The 26,457-nt window shown below is 39.9% G+C and overlaps 1 protein-coding gene across 1 annotated transcript; it reads right to left on the bottom strand.

The window, feature by feature from the left end:
• Positions 1-626: 626 nt before the first annotated feature.
• ezrb (ezrin b) lies at positions 627-24,762 on the bottom strand. The gene is made up of 13 exons (XM_061753481.1): positions 24,603-24,762; positions 19,927-20,010; positions 14,592-14,687; positions 12,575-12,849; positions 11,415-11,498; positions 11,192-11,338; positions 9,539-9,635; positions 9,098-9,261; positions 4,614-4,735; positions 4,019-4,179; positions 3,347-3,439; positions 2,848-3,261; positions 627-1,696 (listed from the first exon to the last, which is right to left on the bottom strand). The coding sequence occupies exons 1-13, from the start codon at positions 24,612-24,614 to the stop codon at positions 1,532-1,534; spliced, it is 1,914 nt and encodes a 637-aa protein (XP_061609465.1). The 5' UTR covers positions 24,615-24,762; the 3' UTR covers positions 627-1,531.
• Positions 24,763-26,457: the final 1,695 nt, after the last annotated feature.

Genomic DNA, 26,457 nt, shown 5'->3' with positions numbered 1-26,457 from the left:
AATGAATCAGTTTGAAAAGTCTGCATACAGCATGCACTCACAGCCTACAACGAGGTGCTCTAAAGCGGCCACAACAGCGGACTATCCGAAAGGAACCCCAATTGTGACTTTGTAAAAAAATATTTTACCCCTGGCTCTTTCATCATTCTCTGTGTGACGTGCACACACTCACAGCCTACAATGAGACGCTCTAAATCAGCTACGCCCGCTTACTATCCAAAGGGAAGATGTATTTTCAGGGTGTAGGCATAGCTCGCAAGCTAGACAGCTAACTGCATGTTGCAATTGCGCTGGATAACCTCTAAAGCAAAAAAGGCGCTCGAGTTTTTATATAGTGGGGCAGGAGGCGACTCATGCCGGATTTCAAAGTGCATCATGTTGCACAGTTTTAGCCACGTCCTCCCCAAAAATGCAGGAAAACACACAAAAAAGGTGCAAAATAGTTTAACGCTGTATCTCCAAGTTCTCATTCGTTGCACGTTTTCAGCTATTATCTTTGAACGTGTGTTGTCTTTAGAAACAAATATCTAGCCTTGAATGATTTGGGTTTCCATTGAGTGTGAACAAAACAGAAGAAGGATAAGGACTTGGCACCAGTTTCATCACAAAGTAAGCGCACACCACTGTGCTTATCATATTAGTTTTTATTGGCAATATGTCTGTTCAAATACAAAGATGTTTCCGTTAAAGTTGTTGTTGGCGACTGTCAATGTGAAACTGAAGTGACCAAACTGCTGAATTAAAATACTTCACAACATTCACCTCAACCTCAGAGGTCGCACATAAACAAAAACAGCTTTATGCGTTATTATGTTTTTTTGGGGGTTTTTTCGAGCTAAAACAAGTCTTGTCGCTTCAGCCTGCATGGGGATCCGCTCAGAAAGGCACACACAAGCAAATCTTAAGTGTGTCACATGACACTTGAAGATACACAAAGAGTCAACGTTGATCTGTAGACAAAGCTATCACTCATTTCAGCTGAATGGCAAAGTTAACGATAGAAACAGACACAACAACTGACTTAATGGCATGCCGCTATATATATCACATTTTTAAAAAAACTATAATTTACAATAGAATCTCTTTACTGATCTGAAACTAAAAGCAGGGACCGTAAAGACATTGACATGATTTTTAATCTGAATATAAATGTTTGATGTTCGTTAGCAAAAATATACAAACCTAGATGAAACACCCTTTATAATGTCCAATATACTTTATAAATATTAAACTAGGTATGAATTTAAACTAGCGTAGCGCCATCTAGTGTATAGAGGACTACACACATAAAGACAAACAATGTCAGCACTTTCTGAGTGGTCACTGTGAGTCATTTTCTTTCCACGCCAATAACGACATTTGAAAAGGGCTCATGCACTGATTAAAATATGACCGATGGCACAAATGTGATCAGAAATTAGATTGGGGCTACGTTTCTGACGCGCTTATGACGATCCATTGTGGCTAAGTTTGAGCGTAAATGCCGAGTGACCATTCAGAAAGGGTTCTTCAAGTGGCAGAGCCACCTTCCTTATAAGGCCTCAAACTCGTCAATTCTCTGCTTGGTGTTGCCTTGTCGGATCTGCCGCAGGGTTTTGTATTTGTCTCGGCCGGCCCGCACGTTCTCCGAGTGGAGGATGTCGTTCTGGGTGTTTTTGGAGTCATCGCGTGCGTGGGCCAGCTCAGCGGTCAGCGCCTGCAGAGGACAGATGGCGTGGGAATGAGGCGTGAGATTCTCTCCTGATATTATCATATCAAATGTTTCGATTAATCGGTCAGCCGATTTCAGATGCCGATTTCATTGGCCGACATTTGCGCTTTTCAATAAAAATAATAATTGGCCGGCGATTAAATGCCGATATATTCCTACTTTCTCATGAAACTGTCAATGCTGTTCAGCGTTGGAGTCACTCTGAATGATGTCCTTGCACCATTTGTCCACTAGATGGAGGTCTGGCTCAATTCAATCACGTTTTTTTACTCTTCCAGTTAGAGAAAGGCATAATATCGAGTTGATCGATTGATTAATAGCTAACAGTTCTGTTAATGAAGTGCATTATTCTGTCCAATAAAACATTGGCATGGAAACAGGAATTCAGAATATTCAGAGGGAGCCTGACTATGATCGTGTTGAGATGCTTATTTCTCAACAAGAATGAGTGAGTTGGCAGTACATCTATTTTCGTTTGTGGCATGTATGTTTAATGTGAAATGGTTTATTTGGGCGTCAGGCTGTTTGTTCTACTATAAAGTTTAGATAGTACATACAACTTTTATTCTTGATTAAAACACACTTTCCTTATTGTTTCCTAGAATGTATCTACAATCAAAGGTTAAAAGCTGCAAGCCCTCGCACCCCATTTTCTCCACATTAGAAAACATTAGAAGACAATAATTGCAAGCCCTGGAATTCGCTCCATAACGACCAAAATGACTGACTTCCGGTTCAATTTCGACGTCCATCCTATTTCCTGTTGATCGGTGAAACAGAAATTTGAATCCAGATTATTGAGCATTGTCATTATCAAGACTTAGGTCATATTTACTGGATTATGTTTTTCCTAAAATCACTGTGTTAAAATGTGCTTAAGCCTAATTAATTGGCTAATTGATTTATTGTAAATAATAAAATACTAGTATAACAAAAGATTTCCATATACCGTACATTGAAATAAATTGTTAATTGATTGAATTATTGAATTATAATAAAATTAAAAGTAAAACAATTATAATAAATCATCTTTTTACGATCAAAATAAACTAAGTACACATTTTAAGAATTAAATGTAGCCCTGGAGCACAAATGTTTGCCCGCCTCTTCTATATGAGGACATTTCCTGTGGGTACCTTAAGCTGTTTCTGCACACGTTCGTTCTTCTCGGCCTCCGTCATGCGATCCTCCTCCCTGCGATGATCGTGGATGTCGTCCATCGGGAGGTCAGCGCTGTGCATGCTGTTGTTCTCCTCACTGTCGCTGTTGTCGTCGAAATTGTCGTACATGACGGGAGGTGGAGGCGGTGGCAGCGGCGTCTGCATTAGCGACTGCATCGGCGTCTGCATCGGCGTCTGCATTGGCGTCTGCATCGGCGTCTGCATCGGCGTCTGCATCGGCGTCTGCATCGGCATTTGCATCGGCATCTGCATCGGCATCTGCATCGGCATATACATCGGCATACGTATCGGCAGGGCAGGTGGAGGCGTCATCATCACCATGTTCAGCTCCTGCTTGGTCTTGATCAGATCATCCTGGGCCTCCTTGGCCTAGTGAAGAGCACAACGATGAGTATAGCCATTTGCTTCTGGGTGTGACAGAACTCCTGTCACTCCCTAAAGTCCGAGTTCTCACCCTGATCTCCCATGTGTTTGCTTCATTCTCTTTGCGTTTCCTTGCCTCCTCCAGTAGACTGATCCTGGTTGTGTGCTCTTTCAGCTCTGCAGCCTGACACAAAACATGACAAACTAATGTTTAATAAGGGTGACACTTCAGTCTGACCAATAATCAGCTAATCTATATGAGGGACAACCAAAGCCATTCTAGCTCACGTCATACATTAATTTACAATTTACTCCCAGACACAAATTATGTGAGATAATTAGCATAGCTATCCAATGGCTGTTCTCATCAGTCATCAGTCCCCGGCGTTAGCAGCTAGTGGCTAAGAGCTTGCTGCCTTCGGCCGCTTTGCCGCGCTCTACAGCTATCTTATTATTGCAATAATATTCCCTTAATTTTCTTTTCCCTATTAGTGCAATGCAAGATTTGTTTTAGGATTATGTTTCCCTAATTCTGAATATTCTTTGCTGTTGCTGTATTCTTTTTTTATTCAAATTTAATGTGTTTTAAGGAAATAGAAGAAAATAGTGTGTGAAAATGGGGGGGGGCTAATTGTCTCACACAGGGCACCATTCAAGCTAGCAACACCACTGCATCTATCCTAACGTAGCTCATTTACTGGAAAGCTTGCGTTGTTTTCGTATAAATAATTTAAATAAAAAAAAGCTATACTACATAACTGACCAGCTGTTCCTGATTAAACCTCTGGCTCTCTGACTGGCGAGCCAGCGCTTCTTTAGCCAACAGGGCAGCCTGACGGTCCACCTCCAGGCGAGCAGCTTCCTCCTCTGCTATGATACGCTCCTGCTCCAGCATCATGGCTCTCTGCGTCTGCTCCTCCAGATCTAAAATATACAGCCAGAAGAAATAGGAATTGTCGTCAACAGCGACATAAGCTGCCTCTTGTGCTGCAGAAATGATTGAAATTATTTGATGATTGGTCGCAAGCCATTATAAGGAGACAACTCCCATTAATATTTAGTTAAGTAAGGGGTGTGCAAAAATGTTTTCTTTCTTTTCATTGATCCTTTATTTATCCAGGTAAGGCAATTGAGAACAGATTCTCATTTGCAATGCCAACCTGGGTGCAGGCAGCAGAGAAAAAGAAATAGCAAATACAAATACAGTACAACAAACTGTATAATTTCAAATAGTTACATATCTACATAATACGTTACATCATACCATATGGTGAATAAAAGGTTCATAACAGGCAAAAAACAGATGCAGCCACCATTTACAGTATTGATTTCCTTTTTTAATTTAGCTTTTTCCACACCTTTCTCTGCCTTCTTGGTCTTCTCCTGAAACTGGTAGAGCCTCATCATAATGTCCTTCTTATCGCGCTCCATCAGCTCCTTCTCCTTCTCGATGGCCTCCCTCTTCTTCTTCTCTTTATCCCTGCAGATAACATTGACATTAACCATTAACCAACAAAGATGCACGACGAGCCAGACAAACAACAGTCAACGTGGGCGACAACAGCGGGTGAGCCCGTGCAAAGGCAGACATTGTGCACAACGCAGAGAGCTCAATCATTGTTCATCTCAGAGGGCAGACCTTTTACAAAAAATCACCATATAATATATCTGTAAGCACAGAAATCCACCCATTTATTTTCTGTCGTGCTTGTCCTCATTAGGTTTGCAGGTGAGCTGGTTGACTTTGAACAACAGCATGGTACACCCTGGACTGGTGGTCACCCAATTGTAGGGCACCTACAACAAGCATTCAAACCTAGGGGCAATTTAGTCTTCAACCAACCTGACATGCTTGTTTTTGGGAATGTGGGTGGAAGTCAGGGTACTCGGAGAGAACACATACAACGACGATATGTAGCACAAGTCAGATTTGGCGAAACCACGTCACATTCTCGCGAATTTGCACTCTCCCAAGAGTGAAAAGAACGAAAAATGGCGGCCCCCAGAAGCAAGCAGAAGTGACGTTTTAAACATATTATTTAGAATACAACCCCAATTCCAATGAAGTTGGGACGTTGTGTTAAACAAATAAAAACAGAATACAATGATTTGCAAATCATGTTCAACCTATATTTAATTGATTACACTACAAAGACAAGATATTTAATGTTCAATCTGATAAACTTTATTGTTTTTAGCAAATAATCATTAACTTAGAATTTTATGGCTGAAACACATTCAAAAAAAGCTGGGACAGGTGGCAAAAAAGACTGAGAAAGTTGAGGAATGCTCATCAAACACCTGTTTGGAACATCCCACAGGTGAACGGACTAATTGGGAACAGGCAGGTGCCATGATTGGGTATAAAAGGAGCTTCACTGAATTGCTCAGTCATTCACAAGTAAAGATGGGGCGAGGTTCACTTCTTTGTGAACAAGTGCGTGAGAAAATAGTCAAACAATTTAAGGACATTGTTCCTCAACGTACAATTGCAATGAATTTAGGGATGTCATCATCTACGGTCAATAATATCATAAAAATGTTCAGAGAATCTGGAGAAATCACTGCATGTAAGCGGCAAGGCCGAAAACCAACATTGAACCCCCGTGACCTTCGATCCTTCAGGCGGCGCTGCATACAAAACTGACATCAATGTGTAAAGGATATCACCACATGGGCTCAGGAACACTTCAGAAAACCAATGTCAGTAAATACAATTCAGCGCAACATCTGTAAGTGCAACTTGAAACTCTACTATGCAAAGCAAAAGCCATTTATCAACAACACCCAGAAATGCCGCCGGCTTCTCTGGGCCTGAGCTCATCTAGGATGGACTGATGAAAAGTGGAAAAGTGTTCTGTGATCCGACGAGTCCACATTTCAAATTGTTTTTGGAAATTGTGGACGTCGTGTCCTCCGGGCCAAAGAGGAAAAGAACCATCCGGACTGTTACGGACGCAAAGTTCAAAAGCCAGCATCTGTGATGGTATGGGGCTGTGTTAGTGCCAATGCCAAGGGTAACTTCACATCTGTGAAGGCAACATTAATGCTGAAAGGTACATACAGGTTTTGGAGAAACATATGCTGCCATCCCAGCAATGTCTTTTTCATGGACGCCCCTGCTCTTTTCAGCAAGACAATGCCAAACCACATTCTGCACGTGTTACAACAGCGTGGCTATGTAGTAAAAGAGTCCGGGTACTAGACTGGCCTTCCTGCAGTCCAGACCTGTCTCCCATTGAAAATGTGTGGCGCATTATGAAGCGTAAAATACGACAACAGAGACCCCGGACTGTTGAACAGCTGAAGATGTACATCAAGCAAGAATGGGAAAGAATTCCACCTACAAAGCTTCAACAATTAGTGTCCTCAGTTCCCAAACGTTTATTCAATGTTGTTAAAAGAAAAGGTGATGTAACACAATGGTAAACGTGACGCTGTCCCAGCTTTTTTGGAACGTGTTGCAGCCATAAAATTCTAAGTTAATGATTATTTGTTAAAAACAATAAAGTTCATCAGTTTGAACATTAAATATCTTGTCTTTGTAGTGTATTCAATTAAATGGTTGGTAGGTTGACCATGACTTGCAAATCATTGTATTCTGTTTTTATTTGTTTAACACAATGTCCCAACTTCATTGGAATTGGGGTTGTAAATACTTTGTAGATTTAAGTAGATAGCAGCTGTTAAAGAAGATGTGCACATTTAAAATATAATATATTATATAATATAAATATATAATATAAATATATATAGTTTTGACATCTTGGGATGGGTTCCCCTTTAAAAATTCAGTCACTGGTCTGTATTGGATTGAAATGTGAGATTCAAAACAAGAGCTACCTTTGAAAAGTATGATATTCTTAGTTTTGATTGACTAACTATGATTATTTTTGTGGTTTTAGTGTAATGGTGTCATACTGCATCATGCTGCAAGATTACTTTACATAGTTGTTTTTTTCCATTACATTTCCAACACTGTTTGCCCTCCAATTTGCTACAACCACATTCCAATACCTGCTGTTTCATCATATATGGATTTGAGGTATTAAGGGGCTCATTACAAGCCACCTTTTACTACGCAGTCAGGTATGGTGCATGAACTTTCTTGCAGCTATTGACTGTGCTGTCTGCTGTGTTTAAACAGCTGTAGAGGGAGAGCCAGCGGACTGACAGCTGCAGCCGAGACCGGCCTCCGTATCCATTCACTTGACTTTCCATTCGGGTAGGAAGATGTCCCTGGCTTGAAACGGAATACTGTGTTTATTGAGCAACGTATAGCAGCTTCTCTTTTGTACATGTTCAACTGTGTTGAGTTGGACACTAACAATGGGATCAGTAAAATCCGCTTTGGTCTTAGTGGGCTAATGGCTTTAATCTGCTGCATGGAGAGAAGTTTTGAGAGTTGTTGACATAATGCATACACAAATCTCTGCCAATTAAGATTTTAGTCTTCTGAGCTCAGACTGGGGTGAGAATGGAGACTTATTAGAGGCATGCAATGATTAGATTAATAATAATAAGATACATATTCTGAATATTTAGGATTGAACTCATTTCTTGAACAAATAAAAACATTTAAGGGCTGGACTCACTAAATAGGTTAATCAAGAAAATAAACTCCAGAATTAACAATTAAACTGAGGAGCTTAACTCCTAAGCCAGGGGTCTCAAACTCAAATTCACAGTGGGCCAAAATTAAAAATCGGGACGTCGCAGGCCAAACTCAATATTTTATGAAAAATCACTGCGATGTGCATGTTTCCCTTCTCTGCAGAAATGTAGCATTAAAGTTTATCATATGATAACAACTTAAATTTTGCTTAAAGACTGAATCTGGAATAAACAAACTTTAATATTATAAACACGCAAAATCAAATTTGTGATAAAAGACAACAGTGGTATTTTTTTCGTTCTTTTGTATTTAAACAGATAACATGAATTCTTCTGTCTTTCCATCTTCTTTTTATCTATCTCCAACTACCTTTCTTTTTTATGTAAATCTTTTTTCAAAGGTCAACAACAAAACAACCCAAAGAAATAATAATAATAAAATAATAAAAATAATGTCCTTCAATAAAAATCCAAACTTCAAACTATTTTACAGTCCCTGCCTAGGAGTTGATAAAGGGCATTTAAAAAAAAAAAAACAACATGAATTCAATTATGTTATTTTTCTTTGTTACAGCCACGTCGCTCCGCACACGACAAACAGGTCTTTCTTTTACTTTAGTGAACAGACAATCTGCCTCCCACCTGTCTTGGAAGTTAACTGTTTACCATCTTTCGTTTGGCCATTTTTGTAAATTTCCTCGAGGAAACTGGTAGCATAGTTGCCAACGACTGCAACAGAAAGGGAAGGGGCGCTCGCCGGTCTACACTGATGGGCCAACACACTAGCAAAGCATTCTTGGATTTGTAATATTAGTGGGGCATGTGCTATATACTGGCGGGCCAGCTCTAATACACGTTTAATATGATCTTGTGGGCCAAATATAATGACATCGTGAGGCCAAATTTGGCCCCCGTGCCTGAGTTTGACATATATGTCCTAAGCCACAAGGTTGGGCTCTACTCTTTTCAGGGTTTTCACCGGGTACTCTGACTTCCTCCCACATTCCAAAAACATGCATTTAAGGTTAATTGATGACTCTAAATTGCCCATAGTTGTAAGTGTGAATGCTTCTTTTTAGCTAGTTTGTTTGTAGCTTGCTTTTGTTGCTTGCATGGATGGCTGAATGTTCTCACTCATCCAATTTGCTATGGCTGGTCAGTGCAACGTTATGGAAACTATAACGCAATTACAATAACAATAAATGCTCTTTCCCAGGCGTCAGCATACTTCTCCTTCTGTCGACGTAGCTTGTCCTCGCTCGCTTGCGTCTTCATCTGCTGCACCTCGATGGAGTCCGGCTTGCGTCGGTTCATGTAGAGCTCGTGGTTGCCCATGCAGAGCTGGAGGATACGCTTGTTTAAGCGCAGTCTCGGGGAATAGAACACAAAGTCCTGAAAGATTGTTAAGAAATAAATAAATTGTAAACAAATAATCACCACACAGTATATTCTTGCAAGAATTTGTTGACATGACTTATTTGACTATGACTATTTGACTTATTATATTTTTTTGCTGCAGGGGTTTTGCACATGTGCAGCAACCCACAAATTAGTGGTTTATGAATAATATAGGGATTCAACCTTTTGCACAATTTCGAGCTAAGCATGTTGGACTATGGACAGGTGTAAAAGTCGTCAAAGTCGTTCAAAGACCAGAAGAATTACTCACTGGTGATCTTTTGTCGATGGGCTTGATGGTGAACTTTTTGTCATTGAAGGAAATGTTTTTAATTTCACTCCAGGGGAAGCCGATTTTTGGGGTAAGTCTGATGGAGCAAAGCACATATAAACATTAAGACAGCATGCTCCTGTCTAGTAATTGTCAGGCAAATGTGATAACAATACACATCAGTCTATTCATGCCAGTAAATATCTCCTGCTAAACTATTAATAAATATTTGTGAATCCAATGTCCCAAGTATCCATTTTTCCATTTTCAACACCGCTTATCCTGGTTAGGGTCGCGGGGCGCTGGAGCCTATCCCAGCTGACTTCAGGCGAAAGGCGGACTACACCCTGAACTGGTCGTCAGTCAGTCGCAGGGCACATATAGATACGGACAACCATTCGCACTCACATTCAGACCGTCACTGAGTGGGAACTGAACCCACACTGCCCGCACCAAAGTCAGGCGAGTGTACCACTACACCATCAGTGACATAATGTCCCAAGTATGAGAGAATATTTCAAGGTGTGGCTCACTTTCTTGTGCCTGTCTCACTTGACAGGATACAACACGGACACAACAATCACTGTGTTGCAATAAGACCGCCGTGCACCTCATGGTGAAACTCCCGTTTGAAAGTACACTGCCGAAACTGGAATTTCACTCAGTTACTGTCGCTGACACATGCTTGTGGAATTGAGACAACAATGTGGATGTTATTTCAGAGCGCCGTGGCGGATCTTTGCATTGTATTGTTTGCAAAACGCGATCAATGAAAGAAACAAGCATGAATGTCTATAGAATTAATTAACTCATTCACTGACAGCCTTCCCAGTGAACATGGAGATTTGACTTCTAAAGCCGTCAATGGCAGTGAATGTGTTAATAAGTTGGTCTCCTGAGCCCAGAAGTAAGTCACAAAACTGTAGCGTAATTACTATAACAATAACTTTAGTGTCACATTAGCCATAAAGCATCATGAGAAACAAGTGGGTGTCAAAGTGAATTATGTCAAATGTAAACGTTACTTGTACGGTAAAACCAGCATTCGATGAAACGTGTTTGAGAAAGAAAGCAGATTGGTGAAGAGTTAAACAGACAACCGAACACGATGCCTTGGCTCTGCTTTGTGGGCCAGCCGCCCTCATTGGAGAGACGCTGCTGTAGGTTAGCCTCACATTCTTAAGTGCTGCACAGCTTGAAAAACCAGTTGCCATAACCATGGTTACAACAAAGGTCACCGCAGAGGAGAGGCTTCTCTTGATTGATCGCAAGGTGCACATAAAACAAACTTCGTGTCCCTTAAAGGCTGGTTTGTCACTATGTTGTTTAGTGCTGTCATGTAGATTAAATCAAAATGAAGTGAAGGGATTTTAACAAAAAAACGTTAAATTATATGCATCAATTATACTATAAAAGATAAATAACTAATTGAAAGCTGACAGTGAAGTGTCCCTCCTTCTATAAACAAACGTGAGGTCAGCAGACACACTCCATAGCGAGGAAGCGATTACGGTGAAAACTTAATTGACCAAACTTACAGTCACACCACCACACTCATAATATACAGTATACTGGTACAGTGCCTGTCCCTAAAAGATGACAAGCACCGATGTTGTGTAGAAGTGTAGACTCAGCGCAGCCACTTCAGCTTACTTGTCATTCTTCTCATAAATGTTAAGTCCCAAAGCATCCACTCCAAGCCAAAGCAGCGTTCCCTTCTTGTTCTTGATGTCAAAGTAATTGACGCCATACATTTCCAGATCCTGGGCGATCTTCAGGTACTCCATCATGGCGTCCTCCCTGTGAGAACCCCCTCAAGTTAAGCGCGCGTGGCAGCGCATATAGTTTTTCACGTACAAAGCGCACGAGGACTCACTTCAGCATCCCGCAGTGCTCCTCATGCCACACCTGAATCCTCTCCTCCCACTCTTCTTGTGATAACTTGTGCTGCTCCAAGACTCTATAGAAAAAAAAGATGGCAACAAGAAAATAAAAGTTAGAGATACACTTGCAGACGACAAAAATAGGCGGTGACCATAACCTTGCATGATCCAATATAACGTGTAAAAAAATTCTAAATTATTCACGTTTTAATGTAATGTAATGTAATGTAATAATGTTTCATGTTTCATACATAATGTTCTAAATGCAGAGTTTGATTAGATGTTCTCCATGATGCATTAATTATAGGAGTTACTGTAATCCATTAGAACAGCACAAAAGGTTGCAATTCCTCAAAATTGTCTGTAAAGGAGGAGGAAAAGTGAACACTTTTCATTAATATTGCTACACGGCTTCTTAACGTTGTCTTTCTTGTTTAAATTGAAGCCAAAGGAAACCTCTTAATCCAGTCTCTCCCACGCATACTGTTCTGGGTCACATGTAAGCTGGAGCCTATCCCAGCTGACTTTGACTTTCCCACTCACCTTTGTCCATTACTGAGTGAATTTTCACCATATTCACAATATATGTTATCTAATTAATATCAGAATTTCAAATAAATGTTGATCATGGCCAAGATGAGTGCTTTTCTGAGGTAGACAATCATTTAGCAGCAAGTCTAAAACTGACGCACAAATCTTTTGCACTCAGATCGTATCTTTCAAATTGTCATTTAAGTATCAGTGTAATCAACAATAATTAACCTTCCAGCGTATGTTGAAATGTGACAACACTGAAAGACAGGACAATTCATGTCCACTGGGGAGGATCCAGTTCCAACTCCTTACTGCATTACAAGGCGTGAGGCTAACCACCACCATTAACCTATGATAATGGCTTCTTACCAAAGCTGCAAAGGTGCTACTTAGAAACTGACCTAACAGAACAGAAACCATGATTCATGCATGACCTTCTTTCTCTTCTTTATTTGGTTGCCAGGAATGACATCATGATTTCTTTTGAGGCAGGTTCAACCAGACTGCAATTTGGAGCAGGCCTACTGTATCCAAATAACAATCATATCACCTGCCAAAGTGAATTGTTTCATGGCATTACCAAAAATGAACTTTAAAAAAAAAATTTTTCATTCCTCACCTGCGGGGCAGCAGGCGATCAGAGAGGAGGTATCCCGGTCGGTGGGTTTCTTTGTCGTAGTCGCCATATTTGGCTTGAACAGAGTAGGACGCCAGCAGCACTGCGGTTTCGGGCGGACAGTAAACCTGGTCGCTCAGGATGCCCTCTTTCACCTGCATGAAGAAGAGCTTCTGCGTGATCTCCTGGATCAGCTCCTCATTCACTTCCTCGGGAAAGTACTTGGCCCGAAACTTAAAATGCAGCGGGTTTTCCTTCTTCACATCCTGTTGTAACACCTAAAGAGGAATTACAAACAAACTTAAAATTCAACTCATAGTTTTCAGAGTGATCATCCAATTATCTGTTTTGTTGCTGCAATAAATGAATAGATATACACAAGTTTCATTCTTGATCAGTAAATATTCACGGTAGAAATCAACGGGCAACTCACAATATTTTTACAATACAATAATTGATCTGTTGGAGGAAAAAACACTGAGCTAAGACACACAGGCTTTCTAACTCAAAATAGAACACTGTAAGTAAAACTAAAAATTTATTTTTAATTATATTATCTAACTGGTGCATCAAAACTGAAAGGTAACAATATATTACAATATCGATATTCCATAGATGGTGATTTCAAAATGTCAGTGGTGATTTTTGGAGACTCATCACCCGGGTCCCCGACACACCAGCACATGAAATATTTCCATGTATCGCTGTATCCATCGTTCAAACGCAACATGCAGATGTCATAACTCGTCTTTTCTTCAACTTTTTGTGCATCCAGGTTAGTTCTTTACCTTATGAGTCATGAGTCATGTCGGTAAATAGCTCTAGAACGGGTGCATCTATCGTTTACTTTTTTTTTGTCATTTACATGCAAAATTTGAAATGCAGATACCACCAATGTGCAAGTCAATTCCACAAAATTATTGTTCAAAGGAATGAAAGAAATTGAATATGATTTATCTGTGTGCAACAGGGTTTGGGCTCACGTCGTCAAGCTGCATCCATTTTCAACACCGCTTATCCTGGTTAGGGTCACAGGGTGCTGGAGCCAATCCCAGCTAACTTCAGGCAAAAGGCGGACTACACCCTGAACTCGTCGCCAGTCAGTCGCAGGGCACATATAGACACAGATAACCATTCGCACCATCACTGAGTGGGAACTGAACCTACGCTGCCCACAGCAAAGTCAGGCGAGTGTACCACTACACCATCAGGGACCCTCATCGCAGACTTTTACTTGCCCCCTCTGGTCTACTCTGTATTTCTGTTTATTTGTAGGCGGAATTTAAGTACAATGGTACCTTGACTTTACCACTATATTTTTCAATTTATTTTAAGGTTTTATGATGGTGACAGTTTGAGTCTGGAACATATCAATTCAATTACCATTACTTCCAATGAGACAAATTTATCTTAAATATAAACAAATAAATTTGACCCAGGCATAATGGATTTTGTCTGTTAAGGGTTCCATTGTATTGCGCTGAAAGACACTGCTAAAGTATACAATTGATTTAGACTAAAGAGAAAGAAAATTCAGTTACATTGGCACACACTACTTTTATCATGTGCCCGACTTCATTCATCTGATTTACAGATTAGACTGGATTATGAGCAACTCCAGGAATCCAGTGGTATGGAGTTTAGCAGTATTGACTATTCAACAGGAAGTAGTTCTGGTTCAGTAAGAGTTTACACACACGCTGAACACGGACAATAATACCCTTGATGCAACAAGCATTCACAGAAACCAACAAGGTGCTTTAGAGATATCTGCCCTTAGAGAATATCAATGAACCGCATGCATATTGGAATATGGTAGCTACTGATTGACTGAAAAAGAAACACTGCATCATCGAGCCAACTGTGTCCATAAAAGAATGCATTATTCTATTGTTTGATTGAATATGACTCAGTGTTGAAAAATCTCAACAGTTACAACTGAGATTCAGAGATAAAGTAGTATATAATATACCAAGTGTATGCAGTACAAACTCGTCATTGTGTTTTAAACCCATCTCACCTTTTTGTCCAGTTTGAGCCAAGTTAAATAGTCTTTCCCATCTATATACTGGAGTCCAAAGTACCACAGCTCACGCAAACCAATTGTTTTCACCACCTACGGATAGAAAAGAGGAATTAATCAGACTAGGATTAACATTTTAAAAATAGCAATGGTATAAACAATATTATTTTGACAAATTGAAACATCAAAATCAGGGGCCACAAACAGTGTCCGTCAGCACCGTGTGGCCACATGAGTAGCCTGTGGGCTGGGCTGTTCAAAAAAAAAAAAAAAAACGGGATTAGCGGTGCCACATTTAATCGATGAATCAACAACTAATCAATTATCAAATTAAACGACAACTATTTTGATAATCCATTCATCGTTTAGAAACATTGCTGAACTTAAAATTCTCCAAATCCTCATAATATTATCTTTGTGTTTAATCAAAATAAGACACTTGAAAACATCTGCTTTTACTTTGAAAAACAATGATCAACATTTTTGCCTATTTTCTGACATGTTACGGACCAAACAAGTAACTGAATCAGAATCAGTTTTTATTTGTGCAGTTTCTTCACTGTCAATTATAATGTCCTGTTTTTTAATAAAGGGATGGAAATTTTAAAATGTTTTTTTCAATCCGATTCGTCAATAAATAAATAAATAGTCGACAGATTAATCGATTATGAAAATAATTGTTAGTTATAGCCCTAACGGGGACATTGTGATTTTCTAGGAATGTTGTAAAAGTGATCATTTAAAAATGTACACATTTGTAGACATTTGTATAAAGTGTTGCATATAAAAATGTATGCTTCCTAACTTCTCGACTCATTGGTGATCATTATTGTGACAAATTATTACAATGATTAATGTCTTTGCATAGATTCATATCATTAATTATTCAAATTATATTATACATTATTATTTTTTTAAAATAACATCAAAATGAAATTAAAGAAAATTTGTTATTTCAGAAGTGTGTATCCAACTGGTAGCCCTTCTCATTAAGCAGTACCCAAGAAGTTCTCAGTTTCAAAAAGGTTGGTGAATCCAGAGTGTGAAACTTCTGATTTTAAAGGAATAAAAATAGGAGAATATGACAACAGCTTTAGCAAAACCCATACCGATTTTTATATTATTCACAGAGAAATTCAAGGAAAAGTAATGGGGAAAGCCTCTTTTTTACATTTTCAACAGATGCGGGAAAATAATCCTTGATCTGTACCAAATCTAATGGGTTCTTTCTTTACCCATATACTAATAATTTGTTTTTGGGTGAAAAATAGGTGAAGGAGTTCTTGCAAAATCCGGCTGATAAGCAAATAGCAATTAAATCCTCATACCAGACTAATGACCATTGTTGAATTATTCAAACTTAGGCAATCGCATAGCTGCAGACAACTAAATTACAATCTCAAATGTTTACTGGCTTTGATTTTAACTGCAAGCAGTCTTGAAGACAAAAGACAATCTAGCCATTCTGAATCACATAAGACCATTCAGAGCAAACACCAGTGTGATAAGATTCAGATCAGATCAAGATTTAATACAGATTAGAAACACACAGTAGTCCATCTCTGAAATTGTTATCCCTGCTGCAAGAGGAGCTACCGTTTTTCCTCTGGCCCCTGAACAAAAGCACAACACTCTTTTTAATGGGCTTCACAGGGGAACCATGTAGGATTACATGTTTTTGGCTCTTGGAGGATGCTGTGAAATTGGACAATTTCTGTGCTCGCTTCCTTTTTTTGCAAAGCATCAAAGCCACCTCCCCCTCAGAGTCACCGCGTGTCTTGAGTGACGTATGTATCGACGCATTGCCAGTCCAGCACAGCCTGTGTCCAAAGATAATCTTCAAGCAAAGGTTGAAATTAAAATCAAACTTTGTGGCCCCGCACAATATACTGAGCAGACTGACCCAGGGGAGTGTTTTTTGAAAGATTTATAACTCGGGGAAAATTTAATTTAATAATGTCATGAACAGTAAAATGAAAGCACTTCATTCCACCTGAAACACAACACAGCGGCGGGTCATGTGTGAACACAACAAGCCCTTTCATGGTAGAAAACTACCACACAGACCCCTAATGAATGTCTCTACATAATATAGGAACTTAATGCAATGTTCTATTGGTTTAGGTGCTACCATGAGGGAATATACACTCCATGGCAACAACATGAAGTACCTTGCACAATTCTATAAGATCCAATACAGGAGCTGTTAAAACAATATTTCATCTAGAGTTTTAAGATAATAATTCAACAATAAATTGTGCTGTGAAATAAGGTAATTAACATTATCTGGAATCCCAGCTACAGCAACACATCTTGTTTCGGCTTTGCTGTTCCTTTTATTGGGTTTGAAAGATAATTTGTCACCCACCATTAAAAAATGTAAATATGGCTAAGTAATGTTGTAAAGCACAACATAAGGATACCTATAGACTGTATTTGTATGGCTGAGACTCGCTCACCTAAAACCTGGAAATACTGTGTTGCTGTTCAGCTTAGTTGAGTGTCTGTGTGGGTACCAACCACGAAGCGGGCAGGTACATGAAATTAATTGACCAGACTACCAGTCACATTGGCAAAAGTTGACATGCCATAACTGTTCTCGACTGGTGTTCGACAAGACTGAGAGTTTTTCGTGGTCCTGTGTTGACAGAGTGGAATGCCACTGGGCTTAAAATGCATTGCAGACTGCATCTTCTGTGCATAATAATGTACCCAGCCAAGGGAGGGGGTTTTCTTATCTGCAGACCGTAAATGTGACAAAGATTGAATGGTCGGAGGAGGTGGGTAGCGGGTTGGGGCTGCAGCTACAGTACTAGCCCGCAAAACAATTGGAACCAAAATAAATTTTTTCACACTACAGTATACATGCATTGTTAGGCAAAAGCGAGTATTTTATGTTAAATGTATAAACTGTGTCCACAATATGGTGAAGAAGATAAGCCATCAAGCATTTCCAATTTAAATGCAGCTTTGACTCGTGGAATGGATCTTTTTTCAGCTTTCAAAGTAAACACCTGTTCTAAATTGATTTTCTTCCCTGTCAAATGCGTTAATTGACGCTGAACTCACTTAAAGATACTGTTGAATATTCTCAGCTCAAAACGCATTATGTCAGAATGCAAATGAGTTTTACGTGACAGGTTAATGATATAGGAGTGGCGGCCAACACGTTCATCTAACCTCAGCGACTGTGTTTGATTATTTTATTTTTTTTACATTGCAGCTCAAGGCTAATTGAGATGAGCCGCGGGGTGTGTAGGGGAGTGGCGGGTGCTTCTTGTCTTCGCTATGAAAAATTCTAAGTTCATTATCAGCTCCGACCGCAAAGGCCCGACCGACACGTTCAGAAAATGCTGCTGTTGCTCAGCATTTCCTCACAACTGCAGGCTGCATGCCAGAGTCAATTCAGCTACTTTTAATGCTTGCCAGTGTGAGACTACATCAAGCTGCGTATACAGTACGTGTCAAGGTGCATCTACAGGAGCACTAAGCTGCCACAGTTGCTCAAAAATCAATGAAGCAGTTCGTCTCAATCGCTGAGACATGAACAGAGGGGCAGTGCGTTACCAGATCCAGAAAAAAAAAATAAAAAACGTAAAAAAATAATATGTACTGTATTTTATAGTGCTGTTTCATCTTCAAGTGTGTGTATTATGGTGCTCCTGTCACCTCTAGCAGTCCTGTTTATGCTGTGTTGGTCAGAAACATTTTGGGGAAAACCTTTTTTGTTAATTTCATATCCAACATTCCGCTGCTGCAGTCTTCCACTCAATTACTACAATAAATTCTGCAAATTGCACCTTACTACTTTTTTTTTAAATTATTATTATTATTTGCATTACTGTTGCCAGTGTAATGTGTTTTTCAACTGGACTGGTCCAAATGCATTTCACGTTAAAAGTATGTACCGTATGATCAGGTCAACTTACATTTTATTTATTTAATGAAAGTGGGTATAAAGAGCCTTTTTTTAAAACCTGGCATTGGGGCAAAAATTATGCTCTAGGAAATCTACCTCACAACAAGTGGAGATTGTATGACCCGAATCAGACAGCTCTTCATTGCTGAGCCTACTTCTTTGCAAATTGTATTTCATTTGATTATAGTTTTTCTTGGTAAATTGTCAAGTTTGGCAAAATTGATCTAAAAATAAATGAACCATCACAGCAGCTATTATTTGTGGCACACCCTTCTGCCAGCAAGTTTCTAACAATATACCCGCCTTCACTGCTATTCCATCACTACTCTTCTAAAAATACATGTAAACAGTACCAGACTAACCAAACAATTTCCTCATAACATTGAAGACATTTTGAGATTAACTGTAGCTCGTTTTGATCTCATTATTCTTCAATGATATTTGATTTGATTTGATTTGAGCAACATGAAGGGTTGGTCCCCTGACATGCAAACACAACATATATAGAAATTCGCTACACTATCTATCCATCTATCCATCCATTTTCTTTACCGCTTATCCTCACTACGGTCGCGGGTGTGCTGGAGCCTATCCCAGGTATCCCAGGCGGGGTACACCCTGAACCGGTAGCCAGCCAATCACAGGGCACAAAGAAACAAACAACCATTCGCACTCACATACCACGCATGTTTTTGGGATGTGGGAGGAAACCGGAGTGCCCGGAGAAAACCCACGCAGGCACGGGGAGAACATGCAAACTCCACACAGGCGGGGCCGGGATTTGAACCCCAGTCCCCAGAACTGTGAGGCAGATGTGCTAACCAGTCTCCACCGTGCTGGCTTGACTACACTAGCTATTGAAAAACAAGTTTTACAGGAAGCGCCTAAGACGCCTAAGATGCCTTTCTTCCCCCAATGCTGTCACATGGCACCAAACGAGTTCATCAGTTGGGTTTGCGGGATCTAAACTTTAACACTGGAATCTTAATAGACCATTGATGTGACAGTTCTTCTACAAATCTGTTTTACATAAAACAAAAGCTATATTGGATTTTAGTAAGTTGCTTGTAGTGAACCTTGGAAGCCAAAACAATTTCAGAGCTGTCAAATGTTACGGAATGTCTGTATTTTGTTACGGAAATCACTGAACGCTGACTTGTTACGGCCATAACACCGATTGTTCCGGATATTTGGAGGAAAAAACATTAGCGGCCAGTAGGACGCTGTATAAATTAATTTGATGAAATAACCATTATATTGATTTTTTTTTTTTTAAAGAGGGGAAAAAGCTGCTTCATGGCATGGTATTTTATTATGCGGTAATGTTCTGGACAAAATTTGGAAAATATGGAAATTCAGACAAATTTGAGCAATGCATTTAATACTTTTAAGTAGAGGCGGTGCGCAGCCTACCTGGTCAAACACAACTTTGCCATAAGCACTTGGCAAGACAGCAAACTCCAACTCTGAGTCCAAGGCATTGACGTTAATGTTGACCTGTGGGTGGGGGGGGCACACACAAGAACAATTGAGTGTTCCTCAGAGATAAGCCAGAAAATAATGTGTAAATGCGTGTGCAGTGAGGTTTGGTGTTTACACAGTAATAAAACGGAACTCATCGCTACTGACTACGAGAGGAAACGGCTGCTGCCAAAGTTGGGATGTGTAACAACGTACTTACCTTGAGGTTGAAATAAAGTCCAACAAAATCGTGAAAGAACAGCAACAGCAACATTGTTTGGTTCTGTTGTTAATGATTTAACCATCAGACTGACAAAAAAGCAGGGGTTATCCAGCTAATTGTAACTTAATCCACTCCAAATAATAAAATATCTTAAATAGTGTAGAATAAGTAAGCCTTGCGACTGGCTGGCGGCCAGTCCAGGGTATACCCCGCCTCTCACCCAGTGTCCCCTGGGATAGGCTCCAGCTCATCCGTGATCCTAATGATCATAAGCTGGATAGAAAATGGATAACTGGTTATTATAAATAATACTACCACAAATGGACATAATCAATAGTTAATTCATCCATCCATTATCTGAGCCGCTTCTCCTCACTAGGGAGTGAGGAGAAAACCCACGCAGGCACGGGGAGAACATGCAAACTCCACACAGGCGGGGACGGGGATTGAACCCCGCACCTCAGAACTGTGAGGCTGACGCTCTAACCAGTCAATAACCCAATAGTTAATTAATTGATTAATTGTTCATTGAGGATTTGGTTGTTGATTGTGTCTGGAGGTCTTGAAGCAAATGAAGGAGAATGTACTGCGTTACAACACTGTGGTAGTTCCAGCTTGTTCTGTCAACATAACGTCAGCTGTGAGAAGCTGAGCTTCATCCATGCAGACCTCCACTATGACAAGTCATTTTTCTGCTCAAACATACAAATACAAAATGAGAGCACTCGCAAAGAACAACTGTAAGGACACAATGTACGCCCAGATACTCACTCGCAGGCTTACCCAGCCAACTAAGGCAACCCAACTCTGACTTAACTGGGTCACGCCCCTTAAAGGGACACATCCAACACGCCATTACAGTCGTGCACCACACCACACGCATTACTGTACTTACATCACAGATTAATCGCAATATTGCGAGATTTTGCATCTGACGCCTTCACTCTGCACACACAAAGGCTAAAGCTAAAGTATATTGGTATGTCCTCATTCGCTCACTACCACATCACTCAACAGGCCAGGCACGCCTTTTAAAGGCACACACATCACAGGCTATAGTGTAGAATGTGTGGATGGTGACCCAAAGTGGACAAACCTAATACCTGTACCCCACATGCATAATTGATTGTGGGTAATACCGTATATGCATGAAACTTTAAAATACATATACAATATACAATAAATACTCGGGCGCTATTTCGCAGATTTTGTCTATTGCGGGGATGCTCTGGAATGTAAACCAAGCGATAAATGACGGATTGCTGTACGACAGTTTGTACAGTAATGATACTTGATAAAACCCCTTTTCATTTGCTTTCATTATGTAACACTATGTTTTAATACAATAAAGTGCTATTTCACCTAAAGATGATTCTGATTCTGATTCTGATTCTAATTCTAATTAAAAACACAAGAGTGTTATTTTGGGGGCCGGAACGGATTACAGTGTTTCAATCCATTGCAAATTGGAACATGTATTTGGTATACGAGTAAACTGAGTTACAAGCTTGGTCACACAATGAATTAAACTCGAAAGTTAATGTACCATTTTATTTCAAATTTATAAATGGTTATTAATTGTTGATTTTCCCCAGGGTGGATGAAGGAAATGTAATCAAATCCCCATCCCGAGTGCCTAATACAGTGGGTATCGGAGAAAGAGGATGAAAAATGTGTTGACAAAGCTTATTAAGGCTCATTGAAATGGATACAAAGGCGTTAGACACGACTTGCAGAGGCCAGAGACAAGCTGATAACAAAAACCTTTGGTGCCATCCTTCATCTCTAGTCCATCGGAAGCGGGGGAACGAAACATCTAGGCCAAAGCTGTGACCCGCCCGTTGACAACCAACTAACTGGTTTACATCTCGCGAGGAGGCCAAATCCAATAACAGCGTCGCATCATCATCATTTCATCTGGGAGACTGCAGGGCAGCAGCAGTCTGAACTGTGCATGGTTTTAGTGTGATGCTGCCAGGGATGATTAGAGGGGAGTTTGGATTTGTGGCATGGGAAACTTTTGCCTAATGTGATGGAGCCCTCAAAGCACATACGCCTTGGAACACACTCAGTCAGGCAGAACTTTATATCCCGGTTTTGAGTCACAGCTAAAAGGCAAAAAGGTGGTGAAATACAGCCTCTACTCAACAGCGAGACAAAGAACCCTTTGAGCTGCAGTCTGTTGCTCAACTCTCAAGGAATCAAAGTCCCAAAACTGCTCACAAACTAAAGAAAGAAGCATGCTGTAATGAGGGAGAAACAGCTCATACATAGACGCTTTCTCTAACTGCTGTATTTGCATTTGTAGCGTTTACTGATGGGAGCACCTAGAAAAACGCAACCACAGCGCCCAGTGGAACATGTGAACATGTGAGCCCGCCAAGACGGTGGAAACCACAGAATGAATGATACGTGATCTCCAAGCACGTCGCCCAACGGGAAGTCACTATAAACTGAGGCCATTCAGCACGGCAAAGAAACAACTCAAAATCTAGCTAACTGGACATCGACCTTTAAGCTCACAACCTTTTTTCAGGGCAAATTTCACATTTGTACTAACCCCATAAACCTCATCATCACTCTCAGTCATTTGGGTCAGTGCATGACTTTATGTTCTTAACCCTACATGGTTTTCAGAGCTGCTTTGGGTCTAGTAGAAGAAATGAGCTGGCATTTAAACTATGAATAGGTTATAATGTAGATATTAAGGCATACACTTCAATATTTAAATGAGTCTTTTGCCATGGGAGTTCCAACCACTGTAATATAGGATATATATATCTATATATATATTTACAGAAAATAATGTATCGTTGTTCATTTATCTATGCTAGCAACATATAGTGACAGGCAGGCTCTTCTACTCTATTGCAGAAGGTATAATTAACCTGTGTATCCATCATTATTTAAGTATGTTCCGTGTACTTTTTGTGACATTTTTGTTTGGTGGTGTGCCGTGATATTTTTCTTAATTTAAAATATTTGGTTCTGGAAACATTGCTCTACACCATCAGTGCATTATTTATATTATATATTACTGTGGCATAATCATGACGCTTTATCATGTGGCCCCCTTTTCACTATACTATACCATGTCAATCAAATTTGCATTGGCGGTCATGACTTTGTTTCAAAAGTAAACAATGAGACAGTATCGTCTGAAAAAAAAAAACTGGCTCTCAGTTATGATGTCACTTCCACAGCAACAACCACAACAACCTGCAGGCCATTCTAAACAAAGGAACAACAAGCTTTCTAGTGATGATGACCACAGTATGTTGACACATACAACACAGCCACTTCTAAGTGGTATAAGTGGTATTAAAGCTCCTATGTAATGATTTTATCGAATGGAGAAAAAAAACTATATATAGCCCATTTTCCATGTCGTAAAATAAAAACATGTTGTTCTAAATGCCAGCAAGAAGTTTCCAAACTGATGTTTGACTGTACAGAGTGTAATAGTAAGCCAGGGTGGGGCAAGCGAGTCAGGAGCAAAACCTGATCTGTTAGAAAACATAGGAGAACTTTGTTAGCTTCCTTTTAGCTTTCACTGAGAGTTTGGTAGGGAATTCTAAATTTGAAATCCAGCGTCACACGTCTAACTGTCTTTGTAAGTGCTGAATGCAGACAAAAACAGCCTCACTCAGGGATGTACACACACACACACACACACACACATTCAAGCAACCAAAAAAATTGGTTTTCTACCAATCCTATTAAAATTCCCATGAGAACAGGCTCCTCTGTGCTGCATGTATTCCATCATTTATTCATTCATTTATTATTGTAATTTACAATAACAGATCTCCCACGTCTTGTTTATTGTAAAATGATTCATCACAATCATCTCAAGACCAGTGGGACACTCTCATCAATGGCTTTGCAGACAAGTGGTTTTGAGTGGCTAGCCTTTAACTGGAAACATGTTAGTTGGTTACTTTGACACAATGACTCAATACTGAGGAAAATTACCTCTCTGGTTATTAACCAGACATTAATCAATTGTCATCACTGAAACACAGGCTGAGTTTATGATGAAGTATTGCAAAAATATTTATTTTTTAACCAACGATTACATGTACTATGCTGTTTTATTGTAGCTGTAGTGTCATCATAATCCATAAAATGTTTCATTTTAATGTGGTTCAATTTTGTATAGCGGCATGAAAGAATTGATAGTGCTAATACTGTCCTATAACATCTACAGTCCATTAAATCTGCTGCATTCACTGCAAAGGCTATTCACAAAATATGATATTGTAGGCGTGTATATCCTCTATTATATATAAAATATATATTTGAAGCTACTGTAGTTATATTATGTGTATTACATTCCATATATGCACGTAATAAATGATTTTTAGCGCATACTGAAAATATAAATCCAAACCAAACCACTTACCGCTTTAGGCATTTTGTGTCTTATTGCCGGCTTCTGGCCGAGAAGGAGATGAAAATTGGTCCGACCTCCGTGGAGCGCGATCAAGAGGAGAAACAAGTTTGAGCCACTTGGGTGTTACTTTAAGCCGTCTGAAAGGAGGCGCTCCGCACTCCTGCAGGTGACGGGCATCAGCCTTCAATAACGTCCACCAATGACAAGCTAGCAGCAGCCAACAACGCGCAGCGCAGGAAAACGACAAACATCGTCTTTCAAAATAAGAGTGCCACACTTTCATCTGATATTTGTCAACAATGAATGAATATGTGCGTATGCTATGATTATTTTGAAGTACGGCTCTTCGCTGATTCTGTACACCAAATGAACGACTTCGGATGTTCCGCATTGTGGGTATTTTTCTGGCCGTCTTCAAGCACTTTTGCTTTTGCACACAGGAAGTTGTGCAGTTTGTGATCGACGTAGTGTCACATCTGCGTGAAAGTGCCTGCCTCGCAGCCTCACCCAATGGGCATGCTTAAGACATCCACGCCTTATTATTTGCCTCCTTTCTTTATTTTATTGTTATTATATTTTTCTTTATTACGAACGATACACGGTGGGGGGGGGGGGGGGGGGGGGTGAATGCACTGCCGTCATTCAAACGTCATCCTATCTGTATGACGTCAATGGGCAGCGATTTGTTGGGCTTATAATAGCAAACGAGTCACCCCTTGTAACAGGTTATATTGTCCACGCTGGACATTTATACAATTTCTACTAATGTTGTATTATTATTATTCACGTGCCTGCTTCGTGTATTAGTTCACGTCATAGGTAGGTAGCACGAGCTTAATGTCTTAATGAGGGTGTTTCTCCTGTGACTGTATTGATTTTGTAGTTTTAGAATGGATCCTAATGAAAATGTCATTCTATTATGAATCAGACTTAAGTAGTAATGTCTCTTTGGTGACAAAATACGGATCTGCGATTTCAACCAATTTTTCAAAGTTTTATAGGCAGGGGCGCATCGTGACGTGAAGAGGGGGAGGAGTCATAGAAGTGATCTAACCAATAGGATGACGCTATTAAAATAGACTCCTATAATAGCCGAGCTTGGACCTACGTTTTGACAGAAAGGAAAGACATATTAGTTATTTGCCAGCAGGTGAAACATAAGAATATGTATCATAGCCTGCACTTTCATACATTGTGACTGTGTATATCATTTGGGGGGTGAGGGGGTTAAACTGTACACAAAGTGAAATTTTACTCACTAAAACTTGTAAATCAGAAGTGTCGAAATAGGATTAACAATAACACAGTGGTAAATCGTCAGGGCCAGCAAGGAGTTCTCTGCTGGGCTAAACAGAAACACTGGTCTTCATTTACAGCCTAAACTCTAATAGTCATTCCTTGAAAATGGTATTAATTTATTCCCAACAAGCTATTCTCTTCATTTTGTTTTCTCTCGACTACACCGCTTCCAGTATATGCGGATGTTAGTTTTTTTTCAGCCATAATGTATATCCCACATAAGCTAACTGTTAGCCTAGCTTCTAATATTTCTTTGTCTTCGTCTACATCTACATATACATCTACTACTACTACTACTAGTAGTACTACGCTTCTTCTTCTTTGTATTTTCCGACAGTCTGGATCCCCTGTGGCACCGTGCTGCCTCACACAGGTCAGTCTTGGTACTTGGTACAGACATCTGGCTTGGGGTAGGAGAGCCTCACTAGTGTTGGAGAAATGGTGATGTGTGTGGTGTGGCGTGCCAATGCCAAATTTTCCATCATGGCACATTTTGAAAATCAGTATTGTTCCCCGCTTTAGGTAGACTACAAGAATAACTTAAAATGTAACTCAATTAAGGAGG

Source organism: Phyllopteryx taeniolatus, chromosome 18 (assembly GCF_024500385.1).
Source record: "Phyllopteryx taeniolatus isolate TA_2022b chromosome 18, UOR_Ptae_1.2, whole genome shotgun sequence".
Classification (NCBI taxonomy): domain Eukaryota; kingdom Metazoa; phylum Chordata; class Actinopteri; order Syngnathiformes; family Syngnathidae; genus Phyllopteryx; species Phyllopteryx taeniolatus.
Note: the sequence above shows the minus strand (reverse complement) of the source record. Positions and strands in the feature narration are given on the sequence as shown.